General features: G+C 33.7%; 2 protein-coding genes across 2 annotated transcripts in view; one reads left to right on the top strand and one right to left on the bottom strand.

Annotated features, from left to right (window-relative positions):
- LOC134235973 (uncharacterized) overlaps positions 1-1581 on the bottom strand; it is a 35054-nt gene extending 33473 nt beyond the window's left edge. Inside the window, exon 1 of the mRNA XM_062718153.1 lies at positions 1532-1581. The gene's annotated coding sequence lies outside the window, so the exon portion shown is untranslated. The remainder of the gene's footprint in view (positions 1-1531) is intronic.
- Positions 1582-3709: 2128 nt separating this feature from the next.
- Positions 3710-14696, top strand: LOC134235971 (CAAX prenyl protease 2-like). The gene is made up of 8 exons (XM_062718151.1): positions 3710-3831; positions 9613-9772; positions 12345-12405; positions 12546-12604; positions 13188-13296; positions 13906-13977; positions 14203-14265; positions 14394-14696. Exons 1-8 carry the CDS (start codon positions 3716-3718, stop codon positions 14594-14596), a joined length of 843 nt encoding a protein of 280 aa, XP_062574135.1. The 5' UTR covers positions 3710-3715; the 3' UTR covers positions 14597-14696.
- The last annotated feature ends 3847 nt before the right edge of the window (positions 14697-18543 follow it).

The following is an 18543-nucleotide window of genomic DNA, read 5'->3' as shown; positions in this document are numbered from 1 at the left end:
GCAACCATAAAAAAAGTTATTAGAAAAAAACAGAAAATTTGTGGACGGAAGAGTGACAGACGGACAGACAGACAGACAAACAGACGGACAGACAGAGTGATTACTATAGGGCACCCGCAAATCCTTGCGGGGCCCTAATTAAACTTTATATGAGTTCTTATTCTAAAAAAAATGGCATAAAACCTATACTGCTTGACAGGAGAGTGAAGATATATATTTAATAATGCAAAATGTATTTATTTTATCGAATATTCGAATATATTCGAATACTTCTATCGAATACAGCATATATAAAAACCTTGGTAAACATGGTAAAGTGATAGTATTCAAACTTGTACTCTTCTAAATACAATGCATGTAATAATTACTCAGCAAATTATGTCTCTTTGTACTCAAAGTTCTAGATGTTTTGGGTCAATTGATTAGTGAACCAAACCATAACTTCTTGAATGAAATTATAATGGAGGTCATATATTGTCAACAAGATACTAATTGATTGGTTACCATATTTATTCAGTACAATGAGAAGCAATTTTTCTTATCCTTGCCTCAACATAAACAAGGTAGTGTACAATTCCTTAAACAACAGAAATTCATCTTTTGCTCAAAAGTATTCAAAGGCTTCAATATAAGAACTGTAACAGGAGAGGAGAAAATGCAGTGGACCCAGGCCCCTGAATCTCTGGACAGGTGCTCTACCAACTAAGCTATCTGACTACCGCCGATTGAACCTGGCTGATCACCACATTCCTCCCTCCTTAAAAGGTCTTTGGTCCCTCACAGACCCCAACCCAGGTTCATCCCTGGCAGGCCTCTCACCTGTCAGTATCAGGGCATGGCACTGCACCAAATGTAATGGGAGAGGAGAAAATGCAGCAGACCTGTAAGACCAGGATTCAAACCCAAACCCCTGAATCTCTGGTCAGGTGCTCTACCAACTGAGCTATCTGGCCACCAGCGATCAAACACAGCTATTACCACAAAACTATCTTTGTTTTGGGTTGCTTTTTTTGATAGCCTACAGTACAATATATGAAAAGTCAAATACTTGCTTTTTCTCTTTTTCTAACAAAAAACATTTGTAGAAAAACTGCATATAAATAGATTTAGTGAGCTTAATGAAGCTATACAGCTATTTCAAGCTAAGTTACAGCTTTAAATCAAGAGATTGTGCTGGACCTGTTAAATGGGACCAATTCTATTTTGTTAAAAATAGAATTCATATCACATCAACTAAATCTGCTAATCAATGCTAATAGAGGATAGCAAATACGACCATAAACCGCTTGAAGTGTGGCAGAGACTTATGTTTTGAATTCTCTCTTTTTCACCCTGGGACTAGGAGCAAGCCCTTGTGATGAAAACAACGTGTAACTTACAAACTGTTATAATGTATAAAAATAATAATTGCTTTTTTTATGCATAACTTTGAGTTCTAGGATACCACTATTTGATACTAAAAATAAAAAAATCTAGCTTCGGTAAATCAATAATACAAAATGCAGTGTACATTGACTTAAACAGAACTGACTCACCTGAGGGAGCTACCTCCATCTTTTCTACTTTCAGTTTCGGTCGGTGCGTCGATTTACCCAAAATAACCCAAAAGGACCCAAAAGGAAATAAAGAACGACCCAAAAGGACTTGAAAAAGGAAAATAAATGGATATATAATAAACACTTTCATGTTTTATTAAAACTAAAACTAGTGTGTTGAAGGAAAAGTGTGTGTTTGGAGGGGGGGGGGGTAGGGACGGGAGGTCCCCCCCCCCACCCCCACCCCATCCTTGATACCATATGCCTAGAACATGTGATAAAATAAAACTTATTTCTTTACTTATCGAATATCATATAGTAAGATATGGTAAAACAGAAGGAGAAATAAAATAATACTTTGTTAAGGGGGGACCTACATGTATGTCGGAAAAGTCTTTGTGTGAAATTTTCAAAACTTTGACATTTCTTTCCTGACCACTTGCTCTTAATTTTCAGGTATTAAAAACAATACCTTTATATGCTTTTTTTACACAGGAGCACGTGCAAAAACAATGTGAAATGCTAAAAATAGATTATTTTTAGACATTATTGTTCTACCCCAAATATGCGCTAAAAACAACCAAAAATGTCAAAACACATTCAAATTCAACATTATTTAATTTATATGACTTGTATTTTTCAAATGAAGGCTAATTCATTGTAATTCATCTCGCATGAAAAAATATTTTGGAGCACAATGTAAGTATTCCCCCTTTTTCTTGTCGTATTTTTTAAAATTCCAACATGCGTAACAGGTAATATCTTTAAAAGTCTTTGTGTGAAAATGTTGTAATTCATATTTTTAATAGAAATGATTCATCTCTTTATTTTAACAAAGAAAAAAGTATACCTTTATGATAAAATAAACGAGAAATATGATGTTTTCTTTTATTTTCGCACTCTTGTGTCGTAAATATTGACTTTTCTGCACTTAAGAAGGTAAGTAAACACCGACAAACATCTGAATATAAAACTATTTTACGAAAAACAAGTCATATATATGTTTTGATTAGAAACTAAATTCTTATCTTCTTCATACCGATCGTTCTGTTTCTCTCCCCCCCCCCCCCTGCATTTCCCCGTCGACAACCAACACCTAGGAATGACTTTGTACAATAAATTCTACATGTACTATAAATCGTTAAGCAAATATAGATACAAGTACATTTCTGAATTTTTTCTCTTAGTTTTATCCAGAAAACACAATTAATGGGTAACAAAATCAAACATATTTCCATAATTTAAGCCGCTTTCTTTGCTGAATTTTATTTTATCTTTTTGCCCTTATATATCAGCATATCATCGAGGTATTTCTTCACAACTGAAATTGCTATGAATTATCAACCAAAGGAAGAGAATTCTAATATTAACAAACTCCATAAATCAAATAAAACTGTTATGAATAAATTTTCTTTTTGTAAATTGTGTACGTTATTGATTATTAGCAATGTAATGCCTATATCACAGTTGCAAAAGTCAACAGGTAAAAAACAAACGTCGCTATTGTGACGTCACATAACGCTGCTTTGACGTAGAACGACATAGGTCCCCCCTTAATTTCAGCTAAAAGAAATCAAAGCATATCTGACCAGATCTAGTGTTTGATGTGTAATAAAAGTCGTATGTTATTTCTTTCAGAAAAGTTGCAACAATATAAATGTATGTTTTTGCCAACTTTAAGATAAACTTATAATATAATATTCATAATTTAATTCAAGTAATTAATTTTCATTGTATCATAATATATTAATTTGAGTCCTTTTGATTTCCTTTTGGATCGATTTACCCAAAAGAACCCAAAAGGAACTTAAGAACGACCCAAAAGGACTTCAAATAAAGAGAATAAATGGATATAAAATAAACACTTTCATATTTTATTAAAACTAAAACTATTTTTTGAGGGGAAAGTGTGTGTTTGGGGTGGGCTGATCAGATTTAGTGTTTGATGTGTTATAAAAGTCGTATGTTATTTCTTTAAGAAAAGTTGAAACAATATAAATGTATGTTTTTGCCAACTTTTAGGTAAACTTATATAATATGAATATTCATAATTTAATTCAACTTATTCATTTTTAATGTATCATAATATATTAATTTTAGTCATTTTGATTTCCTTTTGGGTCCTTTTGGGTAAATCCACTCACCCTCTTTTAGTAAAACCTTGGATTTTTTTTTTTACTATGGCGCCCATGATATTCGAATTGGATAAAGGGTTGGCGGTTTTGATATGTTTGTTTATTGCAGTTATTTATGTTGGAAGTCTTTATGTCTGGGTTGATGATAAGAACAAAAGCAGGTAATTTAGAGTTCTTTAATTTTAATCAGGTGTGATGCACTCCTGTCCCAAAATGTTGACAATGGTTGGTTTCATTTTACCAAAGGAGAAAAATGCTTTAAAAAAGTCTTTCATCACAAAACGGCAGTACCCCCCCACCCCCACCCCCCCCCCCCCCCACACACACACATACAACACTATGGATGGAAATATTATTTCCCCAGCAATTTTCGCAGTCTCCTTTGGCAGCTCACTTTGAAAAATAGGCCTACGTGGATAATTTACAATATAGGCTGTTTCACAGTAACTGCGGTACTGCTCTTTTGCAGGGCAAAATGATATAGTTTGGTGAAATATGACGTAAAAGTAATTGTTAAATATACGTCAATTAATTATCTCTCAACAAAAACTTCGCCAAACATTATTATTTTGCCCTGCAAAGAGTAATACCGCAGTTATTGTGAAGGGGCTACAATTAAGCGCATTGAAGTGGTAAAATTTTCTATTTGGATGAAACGTTCTGAGTCATGCTTTGACTGTCAATTATAACATAACGACACGCCCATTTCTTTAGAAACGAGAAAGAAATATTTGTCGTAATCTTTTAGGGCACCCCACTTTCCGCGACAAACAACATGAGTTACACTACATTGTAAATTGAAGATTTTTAAATACGTATTCTAACTTTGGTGAGGGCTTGTCCCGAGACACAGTTTAATTATTCTAACTAGTTCACCCTGAATGGGTTCAACCCCATGTGGTTTTCATCAAACATAGAATGTTACTTACTTACTTATGCCTGCTACCCCTTTTGGGGCATAGGCTGCTAACAAGATTCCTCCAGGCCCCTCTATCCTGGGCAATATTTTCTACCTCCTTCCAGTTCTTCCCCATTCTCTTGATGTCTGCCTCCAAGTCTCTCCGTCAGGTGTTCTTTGGCCTCCCTCTCTTACGTTTTCCTTGGGGGTTCCAGGATAGGGCTTGCCTTGTGGTGTTCTTATGTGGCTTGCATAGAGTATGCCCTATCCACCTCCACCTTCTCTGTATTATTTCTGTTTCTGTAGGGGCTTGGTTGATTCTTTGCCACAGATTGGTGTTACTTATTTTGTGGGGCCATCTAATCTGGAGGATGCGTCTCAGACAAGAGTTGACAAATGTCTGTATCCTGTTTAATGTGGCAACAGTCATCCTCCATGTCTCGGAACCATAGAGAAGCATTGCTTTGACATTGGTGTTAAAAATCCTAACTTTGGTGCATGTTGTTATTCCCCTGGACTTCCAGATGTTTCCAAGTTGCAGAAATGCTACTCTTGCCTTTCCTATTCTTGTCTTTATGTCAGCTTCTTTTCTTCCTTGTTGGTCCACTATGCTGCCAAGGTAGGTGAAATGTTCAACTTCCTCTATTTCCTGACCTTCTTTATAATGGAGCATGTGATGATGTGTTTGCTCTTAGGATCTTTGTTTTTGTGATGTTGATGTTGAGTCCTATCTGTGCTGATGTTTCTGTCACTGTTGTTATTTTCTCCTGCATTTGTGCCTGAGTATGTGATAGGAGCGCCAGGTCATCCGCAAAGTCGAGGTCATCTAGCTGTGACCATGGTGTTCACTGTAATCCATTTCTTCTATTGTCTGTGGATGATTTCATTATCCAGTCTATTGCAAGAAGAAACAGAAAGGGTGACAAAAGGCATCCTTGTCGAACTCCTGTTTTTACTTCAAATGGTTCTGTCAGTTGTCCTCTATGTATGACCCTGCATATCAGGTGTTCATATGAGTTGCGAATGATATTCACCAGTTTACAAGGAACTCCATAATGTCGCAGAAGTTTCCATATTGTCTCCTTGTCAACACTGTCAAAGGCTTTCTCGTAATCTATGAAGCCTATGTAGAGTGAGGAGTTCCATTCTGCACATTGCTCGATGATTATACGTAACGTTGCTATCTGGTCCGTACAAGATCTATTTTTACGAAAGCCAGCTTGTTGGTCACGTAACTTATCATCCACTTCTTCTTTCATCCTGTTTAGTATGATCCTGTTGAATACCTTCCCAGGAACATCCAACAGTGTTATTCCTCTATAGTTGGCACAGTTGCTAAGGTCTCCTTTTTTTGGCAGCTTGATTAGGTATCCTTCTTTTCATTCTTCTGGGATTGTTTCTGTCTCCCATATTTTCAGAAAAAGTGGATGGAGTATGTTGGCTGAGTTGTCAAAATCTTCTTTAAGTGCTTCTGCCGGGACGTTATCAGGCCCTGCTGACTTGCCATTCCTCAGATGTTTTAGGGCTATTTTGATTTCCTCCTTAGTAGGAGGTCCCAAGTCTATGTCTAGGTCTTCATCTGCTGGTGTATTGTTAGGAGGGTTGGATGGAACTGGCCTATTCAACAGTTCTTCAAAATGTTCTTTCCATCTCCTTCTTTGTTCTTCTTCCCCTTCTAGTTGTTTCCCTGTCTTGTCTTTCACTGGCCTGTCTTGTTTACTTTGCTTCCCAGCTAGCTTCTTTGTTATGTCAAACAGATCTTTCATATTTCCTGCTTTTGCAGCTTGTTCTGCTTCTGTTGCCAGTTCCTCGATGTATCTTCTTTTGTCAGCTTTAATACTTTGTTTTGTTCTCTTGTTGGCCTCTGCATACTCTTTTTGTGCTTTTGTTTTTTCAGCTCTTGTTCTGCTTGAATTGACCACAGCCTTCTTATCTTTCCTGTACTTTTTTAATCGTGTCATTTGTAATCCAGTCTTTATGATGGTACCTTTTCACTCCAAGTATTTCATGGCAGCTTGTTGTGATGGTTTCTTTTATCCCTTTCCAATGCTCTTCAACTGTTGTTAGTTCACCTATTTCTTGTAGGGCTTGGTATTTGTTTTTCACCGCAGTCTTGTACTCTTATAAGATTTGAGTATCTTGGAGAAACCTGGTGTTATATCTGATTCTCTGAGAGTTTCCTTCTGTTTTCATTTTTTTGAGCTTCAGTTTGCTGCTGCCTGTCAGTAGATGGTGATCTGAGGCCACATCTGCTTCTCGTTTGACTCTGGTATCCTGCAAAGATCTTCTAAACTTTTTATTGATCCATATATGGTCTATCTGCTTTTCAGTTTTCTGGTCTGGTGATACCCAGGTGGCTTTGTGGATTCTTTTGAGCTGAAATAGAGTGCCACCAATGACCAGTTTGTTGAATACACATAAGTTTGCTAACCTTTCACATTTTCATTCATTTGGCCTAGTCCATGTTGTCCCATGATCTCACTATATCTGGTGTTATCATTTCCAATTTTGGCATTAAGGTCTCCCATCATGATGGTAACATCTCTTTCTCTACAAGTGTCAATAACGCTTTGGAGTCTGTTGTAGAACTCATCCTTTGCCTCTTCCTATGCATCATTTGTAGGAGCATAGCATTGTATAACATTTGTGTTAATCCGTTTATGTTTTGTTTTAAATGATGCCTTTATAATCCTTGGGCCATGTGCTTCCCAACCTATTAATGCTTCCCTTGCTGTTTTGGATAGCATGATTGCCACTTCTTGAGAATGCAGTGAATTTTCTTCTTCATGCCCGGAATAGAGGAGTAATTCATCTGTAGTAAGTCTGCACTGTCCTGATTGAATCCATCTTGTCTCACTTATGCCAAGCAGTGTAAGATTGTAGTTTCTCATCTCTGCTGCAATTTGCGCTGTTTTGCCTGCTTCGTACATGGTTCTTACATTCCAAGTTCCTACATTGATAATTCTGGGTCCGAGAAGGGTTTTCGGCCTTGTAGTTTCCTTCTGTCTCTGTCTTTCACCACGTGGCGTCCTTCGTCTTCCTTTTGGAGAATTTTCTCCTCCAGAATTTGAGATGTCTTGATCAAATCTTGCTTGCGTTTCTGTAGCGTTTGTTGTTTTACATGGTAGTTGCTAATCCTGCGCACAACCCCCTGAACCCGGAGGACCGGTGGTTTTCTGTTGGGGTTTTCCTTCCCTTAGTCACAGGTTCCAGCTATTTAAAGGCACTGGAGACTCGCCTTTTGCCACTGTCACTCAGCTACTGAAAGCATTTCCAGGGCCACCACGGGGAGGTGTGACATGTGACTAGCTGGCAGAACCTATTTGAGACGATATGCATTAACTCGAAGTTTTGATAGTGTAACTTAGTGACATCAGTTACACCCTTCGAGACCTTTACCAGCCTTTGACCCCAAACATAGAATGTACTTGATGTTTATTACTTAAGCAAATTAAAGTCCAATTGATCAGTTGTCATGCTTAGATTAATTCAATTAATGAACACTTAAAGTGAATTAAATAATAAGTTGTTAATCAATACTAAGGAATTAATTCCCTTTGTTATAACAATATATTAAAGACTTTTTTTTCAAAAAACATGAACACAAGGAAATTACACTACTGTCACGATTCATCTTAGTTTAAATGTGTTTATAAATAAATTTAGTTTAATTGTCTTAATTTTATTCCAACAATTTCTATTTTTTCTGAAATTTTGAACAAAGAAGATTTTGTTTATTAAAAATGCAATCAAATAGGTATTAGGTTTTTGTGTGTGTGTGTGTGTGTGTGTGTGTGTGTAGATGGATTGCTTTAGATTAATGAAAAATGTTGCAATATTACCATGCATGCAAGAATGCAAGAACCATAAATATAGAATACTTGTAATTAGTGTATTAAAGCAATCTGCCAAAATCCACATGTGCAAAAATTTGAAATCTTTCCTTATAGATTGAAGGTAAACTGGAGGTGAAACCACTCAGAGCAAACATAATTTCGGCAAACCCATCGATTACCCAGTGATGTAGCTAAAGGTTCAGACAATGAATACAAAATTAGTCCAAACAGATTCATGCATTTATTAGGGACCTACATTGGTCCCTGCATGGCCATATTTTTACTTGGTGAAAGAAAAGTTAATAGAATACAGAGTTAAGACTCACAAATAAAAAGTGAATTTTTTTTGGTAGAGTTTGGTTTTTAGAAATAGAGATTTCTGATTGACATTAAAAAATATCACTTCCAAATCTCTGTATTATAAGATATGTCTTTGACATTAAGGAATCAGCTTGGTCTGGTAAATAATGTATGGCCTGGAATTTTTGTTGCTAGACTTAAATGTAGTAAAATTTTAAACTTTCAGGTAGACTGTATATTGTTGGTCTTTGACTGAATATTTTGTGATGTGAAAATAATTTTGGTACAAAGTTATTTAGTTGTTCTGTGGTATCCTTGAATAAATTTAATTCTAGTGTTGTCACGATGATCGATTTATAATCGATAATCGGTCGGAAAGGCTGTCGATTTTAGACAATTGATTTGAGATTTTAACAGTCGATTATAATAGGTATAATACAGCACATATATTTTTACTGTTTTCTCACTTTTATCTCAAGGAAAAAGCTCTTGTCATCAATATCATTATATCTTCCATATAAATTAAGATTATCCAAGTGTTGTCATTTACCATCATAACATACTTAAAATCAGCTGGTTTAAAATGAGAAGTTGGTTTCCTTCCAGATAAGTAAGACTTTGCTTGACCGTATAAAATAAATTGCAAGATAGTAATGATATTTTTACAATTATCAATCAAACTGCATACTGTATTTAGAATTTTAATCTTTACAATACACCTTAACTTACATTATAATAAATTCATATTAAATTCTACATTTTACATGAAATTTAGTGCCTATTTTATACAAATAGTTACCAATTCGATTATTGGCCGATAATCAGTTGGTTAAAGTCAACCGATGCTGCCGATTAATCGATTCTGATTTTCAACCGATTTGACAACACTATTTAATTCTGCCTTGCAGGGACCATCCAGACACCATTAAACGGCGCTTTACCAGTGTATCCGTCATTTGTGTGGTTATTCCAATTCTCCTGCAATGCTTTGGAACATCTTCAGATTCAGAAAATGTAAGATCTGTGCTCTACTTGCCACTCATTTTAGCTGAAATTGTCATTAGAAGTGTAACTCGCTGAAATTTTTTTTAATATGTGAGCAACAAATCCAGAATCCTTTTGCCAATATTTATCATATTTGTGTACTTAAGCAAATGACCTTAATGTATGTTAGTAATACTTAAAGGGATGCTCTCATAAAACCTTCCCCTTTTTTTTTTAATGAAATTATAGGTGAAGAATTTAATTTTTAATATATTTTATTTCTTGTGTATAAAATAATGAAAAGCAGTACAAGTTTTATCACCGTTCACTCTGACATGTACACTTTATTTTTAGCTCTACTGGTTCACTCTGACATTTTTCAAAACGCTACACTTTTGGTCTGATTTTTTAACTACACAAGTAGACTACACAAAGGTACATAAAATAGGCATCGGATTTTTATTTCATGACCGGTGTTGCCATGGTTACTAAAAATAGAATTTTCTGTGAAATTCCTTTAAAATGCTACTCCTCCTACAGTTTTGATCTGATTTCAATATAACTTGGCACAAAAGTAGACTATACAAAGATACATAAAACAGTGCATCGGATTTTCATTTCGATTACCGGTGTTGTCATGGTTACTAAAAATAGAATTTTCTGTAAAATTCCTTTAAAATGCTACTCCTCCTACAGTTTTGATCTATTTCAATATAACTTGGCACACAAGTAGAAACAAAGATAATTATCGCATAATGGTTACTCCTTTAAATGCTAAATTAACTTGGCACAAAAGTGCATCTGTTGAACGATGTTGTCATGGTTACTAAAAATAGAATTTTTTTGTGAAATTCCTTTATATATTTTGACATATACACACATTGTATCCTTTTTGATTTGAATGGTGTTGTCATGGTTAAAAATAGAATTTTCTAAATTCCTAAAATCATCCTCCTATAATTTTGATCTGATTTCAATATAACTTGGCATACAAGTAGTCTACACTATTATACATAGAATAGTGCATCAGATTTTGATTTCGATGAACGGTGTTGCCATGGTTACTAAAAAAAGAATTTCCTGTGAAATTCCTTTAAAACGCTACTCCTCCTACAGTTTTGGTCTTTGCAATATAACTTGGCACACAAGTGTACTGATATATAGAGTAGTTCGGTATTTTGATGAAAGTGTTGCCATTGTTACTAAAAATAGAAATGTGTGAAATTCCTTTAAAATGCTACTCCTTCTACAGTTTTGTTTAGCCTTCTTTTCTCATTGTTATTTTTTTCACAACCGTGGTTAGGAATACGCACATACTGAAATGAAATTTGGTATAAATAAATTCAATTATGACATATATTACATATAAACATTGTATCCTTTGCTTTGAAGTGTTGCTTTACAGCATATAAAATCTAGGTGAAGTTTTGTTTGGGTATGATCACATCATTTTTGACAGAGTTATGCCCCTTGGACTTAGAAAAATTCCAATTATTTGCAGTTTCCATTCATTTTCTTCGCAACCGTTGCTTATACTGAAATGATATTCAGTATACAGATTTATCAGATAAACAATTAGGTCAAGTTTTGTTTGGGGTAGGATCGCCACATTTTTGACAGAGTTTTGGCCATTGGACTTAGAAAAATTCCAATTATTTGCAGTTTCCATTCATTTTTTTTCGCAACCGTTGCACATACTGAAATGATATTTAATATTCAGATTTATCAGATGAATATCTAGGTCAAGTTCTGTTTTGGGTACGATTGTTCCATTTTTGGCAGAGATATGCCCCTTGGACTTAGAAAAAATTCCAATTATTTGCAGTTTCTATTCATTTTCTTTGCAGGGGTTGCACATACTAAAATGAAATTTAGTATACAGATTTATCAGATAAATATCTAGGTCAAGTTCTGTTTTGGATACAATCGCGCCATTTTTGACAGAGTTATGTCCTGTTGGACCTAGAAAAATTCCAATTTGGGAGAGGGGGCATAAGTGTTTTACAAACATCTCTTGTTACAATAAATCTTTTTATGAAAATTTTATATAGTAACAGCTGGAGTACAATTATGTAAAATAAAAATTGTGATTTTATCTTTTCCATGAATTTAATTTGGGAATAAAATTTTCATTTATGAAAGTAAATCTTAATGACATTTTTAAGGAAACATGGCTAAAACTTTATTATACTTGATATATTCTCTGATTTATAATTCAGAGTTATTTAAGTAAAAGATCCATTTTATTCATTATAAATGTTTATTTTTTTGTGATAAAATATTCAATAAAATTTCCTAATAAGTGAAAAACTGTTGTTGAATTCACAATTACAAGGGCCTATAAATAAAATATAACACACAAATGAACATAAATTCCTTATAGATTTTAGCACAAACCTATTCGTGCTGAGATCAAAACAAATAAATTCCATAATATATAGGGTACCACCCATTTGCAAGTCTCGCATAAAGAAGAATACACAAATATACACATAGAGAGCTTATTTTAGGCTTCTTCATGAAAATGGTAGTTTTTCTATGCATGCCTATATACATGTATTATACTTTACAGATTAAGTCAATAACGTTTTATTGTTTAGTACCATAAGCTGATTTTAAGAATCCTTATAACCAATGTTTTCTTTTATTTTCCTAGGTTCTCTTCTTGGGACCCTTAACACTTCACTATGTAGATGGTGTATTTAGAATATATTTAGGTAGAAGTCTTTATTCCTTTACTAAGGAAACTAATAAACTGCTGAATGTTTGAATATTAATGTAAAAAGAGAGTTGTATTCATTGAATTCAGTTAATTTGAAATCCAGCGTAAACAAATCTTGAAATTGTTCCATTTCAGAACCAAGATACTGGACCAATAGTTTGAAAAACCTTATCTGGATAAGAAACCACATAGTTGTAAGTTACTAATACTAATTATCTATTAGAAAACTACTGGATGTAATAAAATATCTACAAAAATTGTACAGATGGAGTGTTTTTCTAAAACGAAACAATACATTCTTATGGTACATGTATATTCACTATCTTGAAATTTGGTTAGTCTACTGGTACCACATACTGTAAAATCACATGTTTTCGTGGGTGCAAATTTTTAAGGTTTAAGATAAAAATTATTGATATGTTGAGATTTGATTTTGTGATTGGAGAAGTGTTGAGTAATAATGCATATGAAATTTTACATTTCGTGGTCGTCATGAATTCGTGGGTCTCTCCATACCTCGAAATCAATAAAAATTAAATCCCTATGAAAATTAATGTTTTCACAGTAATATATTTCTATTGAATATAGGATTTTTTTTTAGGCCCCGATACAAAAATTAGTTGCCTCTAATGCACCATACATGATTATCCATATTTCTATTGACTGTAAAGGACTGTTTTCTATATTTTGCTTTTGACTGTATATAATAAAGCCTGTATGTTGCCTCTGTTTTTTTTCTAGGCTCCCGATGTATGTTGCCTCTGTTATTTTTTCTAGGCCCCGATATCTGAGGAGATGATCTATAGAGCCTGTATGTTGCCTCTGTTAGTCCCATGCTTTGGGAGTGGAATGTCTGTCTTCTTATGTCCACTGTTCTTTGGTGTAGGTAAGAAAACTCACTTTAAATGTTAAACTACTGACTTGGATAGCTATATTGTGTTGAGTGTACATAATGGGCTTCAGGGGCCAGTTTTACAAATTAAACTGGACAATAGACGACTTTCACATTTACAAAAGTTATTCCCCTTTGCAGGGTCAACCATCATGAAACACTGTTTTCCCTCTGTAATACTACCAAGTACCAACTTCATGGGGCAATATCTTACACATAAAATCTGTATGAATATATAAGTTCAATAATCATTATGTTCTTCATGTTGCTGAGTGTTCTAGCAATACAGGTACAGATTGAAATTGTCCCATAGCACTTAAAGCACCTAAAAAATATTTATTGGTAACTTACAAAAGACAAAGTGAGAAAAATGAGTGTTCAGCCAACAATGAGAGAAAACTCTAAGGAATTTGAAATTTGTTTATCCTCATCATTATTCTTGGTTTTTATAGTTTTCAAATTTACCATAAACAATTATGAACCAGATATACATGTATGTTTGAAAACATGTTGCTTTTCATTTAAAATCTTGCAATTCTTTTTAAGATTAAAAAGGTGATTCCCGATTTTGATTAAAAATTTATAGCAATTTTTTTTTTGCAGCACATTTTCATCACATGATTGAGAAAGTTATACAAGGGAGACAAGCCCTATCAGAGGCATTTAAACAATCATGTAAGTCAAATTTACATCTTGATTGTTTTGAATGTAAAAAGAACTTATTATTCTGTCAGATTTAATCTTCTTGTTGTTTTTCTTCAGTCACTGATTCCTATGTTGTGCTCTTGTTCACTTTGTGAAATTGTTGTACATACATGTGTAAATGTTCAAGAACAAAATGTTCATTTTAAAGTATCCAGCTCTATTACAAAACATTTGACAGAATATTTACTATTTCAGTGTTCCAGCTCTGTTACACAACATTATTTGGTGCCTACTCTGCATTCTTATTCCTAAGAACAGGTACAGTATTCTTTTGCCTATGATGTCTTTAAATAAGTGTGGTAAGGAAGTCTGGCTTTCATGTTAATCATGTTTTTCATGGTGTATCACAAATTCTCACCTGTACAATACTGCTGACTTAATTGTAGGACATTTCATCGCCCCAGTGGTGGTACATGCGTTCTGTAATCACATGGGTTTCCCAGCCTTCCGTGAAGTCATGGCCCACCCTAACACAGAGACACGTCACAAGCTCATCGCCAGTTTTGTAATAGGACTTGTTCTTTGGATGGCTCTGCTATACCCTATTACCTCCCCTTTTATTTACAGCAATGACATATATGATTTATAAAGGAAAAGGAAGTATCAAGACTTGGTGACCATTTTAGATTTTAATTTTTGTTATTTATGATGTTAGCACGAAAAAATGAATGCCAGAGTGTATGTGTTGTGTCTGAATGAAGGAAAATTAAGAGAAAAATTAATGTATGAATTGTGTGATGCAGATATAAATATAGTGATTCATGACAGTAATATCCCAAACAATTGAATTTTCTCTTTAAAACTCTAATGAAATGCAAAATGTGCTTTCTGTTCAATCCAAGGCAATTCTAATCACAAGTCTGTAATAAATCACATGCATTAGCTTATTAAGCACTGTGTTTTAATATTTAAAGGTACGCACAGCATCCATTTCTTTTATATATTTTAATAGCACTATATATATATAAAAGTTATCAAAACTTCATTTTTTGACAACAATTTTAACCTCCCTTAGAAAAGTGGCAATTGAATTTTCTCTAATTTTAAAATTCAAAACTACATCATCAATACAAAATATGCTTTCTCTTCAATCCAAGGCAATTCTAATCACAAGTCAGTAATAAATTACATGCATTAGCTCATATTAATGAAGTCAAGATGAACTTTTTTACCTTGCTATTTAAGTCAGTATCCCAAGTGTTTTAAGGTTCTGAAAGCAAATAGGGCAGCAAATTTTCAGACAGGACAGGACCTGAGAATCTGAGGATGATTGTTTGTGAGCCTTTGTTGGAGGGGTTATAGTTTATGTTGGCGGTGTCTGGTGTAATAGGCAGTATTTTTAGTATCTTGTTTTCACAGTATTTTAAGTGTGGCATAATAGGGATGATGAATGTATTTCATGTAATGCTTTTTTATTTTATTTTTGAATGATTTATTTTATAAAAACCATATAATCATTAGTGCATTTGTTTTAGAAATTAAGAAAGTCACAAAACAGGGTTGAGAAAAGTGTAAGACTGAGGGACTTTGAATAATTACATATTTTTCCTTCACAATACATATATATAATACTTTGTCTTTGTGTTCAGCCAGGATATGATATACATGTACTATATAATGGGGATTTTTAGCGATTATCTAATTTTGGCATTATTAGACATTAGTGATGGTTTTGGTATTGCTAAAAATGTGTGCTGCTAATAATTCAATCACAAAAAAATACTTTATAGATATGCTTATCTTGTAAATTGGTTAAAAATGATATTCACTTATAATTGGCAACATCTGGTAAAAAATCACTAATTTTGCCTTTTGCTAAAATAGCTTGTTATATAGCACATTAAAACTTGTTTTATTCAAACAGGAATATAGCATATCCATAAATATAGTCATTTTTTTTGGGGGGGGGGGCAATGAAACATTTAGCAATTTCAAAATTTTACAGTGATGTCACATAGATATAATAAATCTGGAGGTACATTGAATTAATTTTGATCTCCATTGCATTAGGTTAAGAATAACAAAATATACATCTTTAATAATGAATTATTAGCATCCAAAGAAGATCGTTATAAAACATTTACATGTATTTTCATGAGAAATTTACAAATGTAATGCTGCTTTCTTTGTTCTCTCTGATATGTTTTACTTTTAATATTTTAATGAGCTTCTACATGATCATCAGAATAAATTAGTCATACCTCATCATCTCAAACTCAATGGGATCCAAAAAAAATCTTCGAATGTCTAAGGATTTGAGATGTTGAGGTTAACACCCCCCCCCCCCCCAAAAAAAAAAAAAAAAAGAAAGAGAGGGAAAAATTAAAAAGGAAGTTGGGACTTCCAAGCCATTACAACATATCCATGTTTTAGAAATTTCAGTGTTCATGATACCAAGTTCAACTTATATTTTTATGAATGAATGTAAAATATTATTGTTACTGCCAAGAAAAACAACATGTACCCAGGACTATCTAAAACTGAGTTTTACAATATTTAAGGCTTTTCAGTTTCATTGTCAATACTCTCATTTGTTTTATTTAGTAGTCTGAAGTAAACATAAAATATAATTTATGTGCAATATAATTTTGTACATAAAATATAATTTATGTGCAATATAATTTTTTATTTATAAACTTAAAAAAGTGCAACGCTGAACTCAGAAGTTTATGTTTATCATTGTAAGCATAATTTTTTTTATTCACCCTGGATTATATTGCCCCCTCAGACTCTTAAGATTCAATGAAGTGAAGTTTCAAATGATTAATTTTGTTTCAACCATTGGTTTTCAAACTTACTTTTTTGAGTGTATTGAGCTAGATCTACTACTGTATCAAAATGGTAACTGTTCATATATTGTGCAATGCTGATTTCTCTATTGTATGCATAATTTCCATTTCCTGACACGTACATGTACATGTAGTGGTCTTTTAAAAATTATAGAAATTTATAAGATTCTGTTATTATTTTTCCATGTTGTTCAAAATTTAGTGAACAAATTCCATAATTAGTGGGGGGGGGGATGTGGGTTGTGGGTTGTGGCGTGTCAATTTCATCAAACCTATAGGTAGCTAAGTAGTCCCAGATCTGTGTAAAATATCAACTGATCATATGTGTATGTCACAATTCTTACATAAGTACATTTAATAACCAACTACACATAAGATATTGAGGTTATTTGGTACGACAGTAATATGGGTACAAATTTAATGGGTACATTCTTTGTGTTGAACTGCTTCGTGTAAATAATCATGTCATTGCAGATTTTATCACACATAATGAGTTACATAATACAACAACTTTTTGAGATGATGTAGTTTTGTTTTGTCTTATTAGTCATTTCTTTGTTGTAACTTGTTAAAACAATAAATAACACAATGTGAAGCATCTGTTGTTTTGTCTGCAGACTTAAGTCTTTGTGAGTTGTCTTTTTGGAATAGAAATAAATTATGATACATTCAGAGGTGAACATACCTCAGCCAGTTATGGGAGCTTTTGTAATACTCTTGGCATCTGCATCCAGCATTCAAGTTTTGGGAGCAGATTTCTTTTCAAGTACTTCTATGCCCTACATGAAGAGGAGATACATGAAGAAGCTTTGAGTATTGTTCATTGTACCAGTTTGGATTTCAGCTGTATTTTTCAGCCAAAGAATGACCAGGTTGTTTCTGGAGCAGATTAAAATATTTAGAGCAGCTTCATTTCAAGTAACTTTAAGCCCTGTGTTGAACAAACTTGACTATTTTACATGGATGATACATTTAATGGTGTACACTACCAGACAAGCTTAAGGTGCTGCATATGTTATATATTTTTCAAATGAGTGCATGTATCTATGTTAAATTACTTTGGACACCTTCACTCTGAGGTATCTTTGAGTTCTATAACCCCTATGCTTTCCAGCCATGCATTAATTAAAGGAAGTGAACCTTGTTTTTGTTGACACACCCCACCAGACTTACTTTGGATGCTGATAATGACATTTATTTTCGGATGAGTGACCAAGTTGAAGGTTTAGAAGGAGGTACATCTAGGGGTGGATGCTATATTTCCATGTCCCGCTGCTGAGGGTTTCACTACAATATTGATGGATTAATTGTATGTTGTTAAATGTCCCTCTTGAGAATTTTTCACTCATATGGAGATGCCACCACTTGCCAGTGGAGAGCTACAAATTTTGTCCTATACTTGGCATTGAGGGCCATTGAGCAGGGAGGGATCTTTTTTCTGCCAGCACCTACTGTGACACGGGACCTCGGTTTATATGGAATCATCCGAAGGACCGGTCTCTACAGTCTGTAGTACTTTTGTAAATGTCTCTTGCATAACTTTTCTTGAGAATATAAATTCCTAAATGATTACTGTCTACAGAAATACCACTATATCCAGTTGACAAGTTTTGTAGATGGCTTTAGCTAGCCTCACTGAGTATGAGATTGTTTCAATACACAGTAACAAACTAATTTTAATTTTATGAAAACTATGAGAAATATACTCAACAAAAAAAGAAACGCATAATTTTAACTCATCAAATGA

This window comes from Saccostrea cucullata, unplaced genomic scaffold (assembly GCF_032062105.1).
Source record: "Saccostrea cucullata isolate Sc308-1 unplaced genomic scaffold, CSIRO_AGI_Scuc_v1 ctg236, whole genome shotgun sequence".
In the NCBI taxonomy this organism is placed as follows: domain Eukaryota; kingdom Metazoa; phylum Mollusca; class Bivalvia; order Ostreida; family Ostreidae; genus Saccostrea; species Saccostrea cuccullata.
This window is presented reverse-complemented; position numbering and strand designations above follow the sequence as displayed.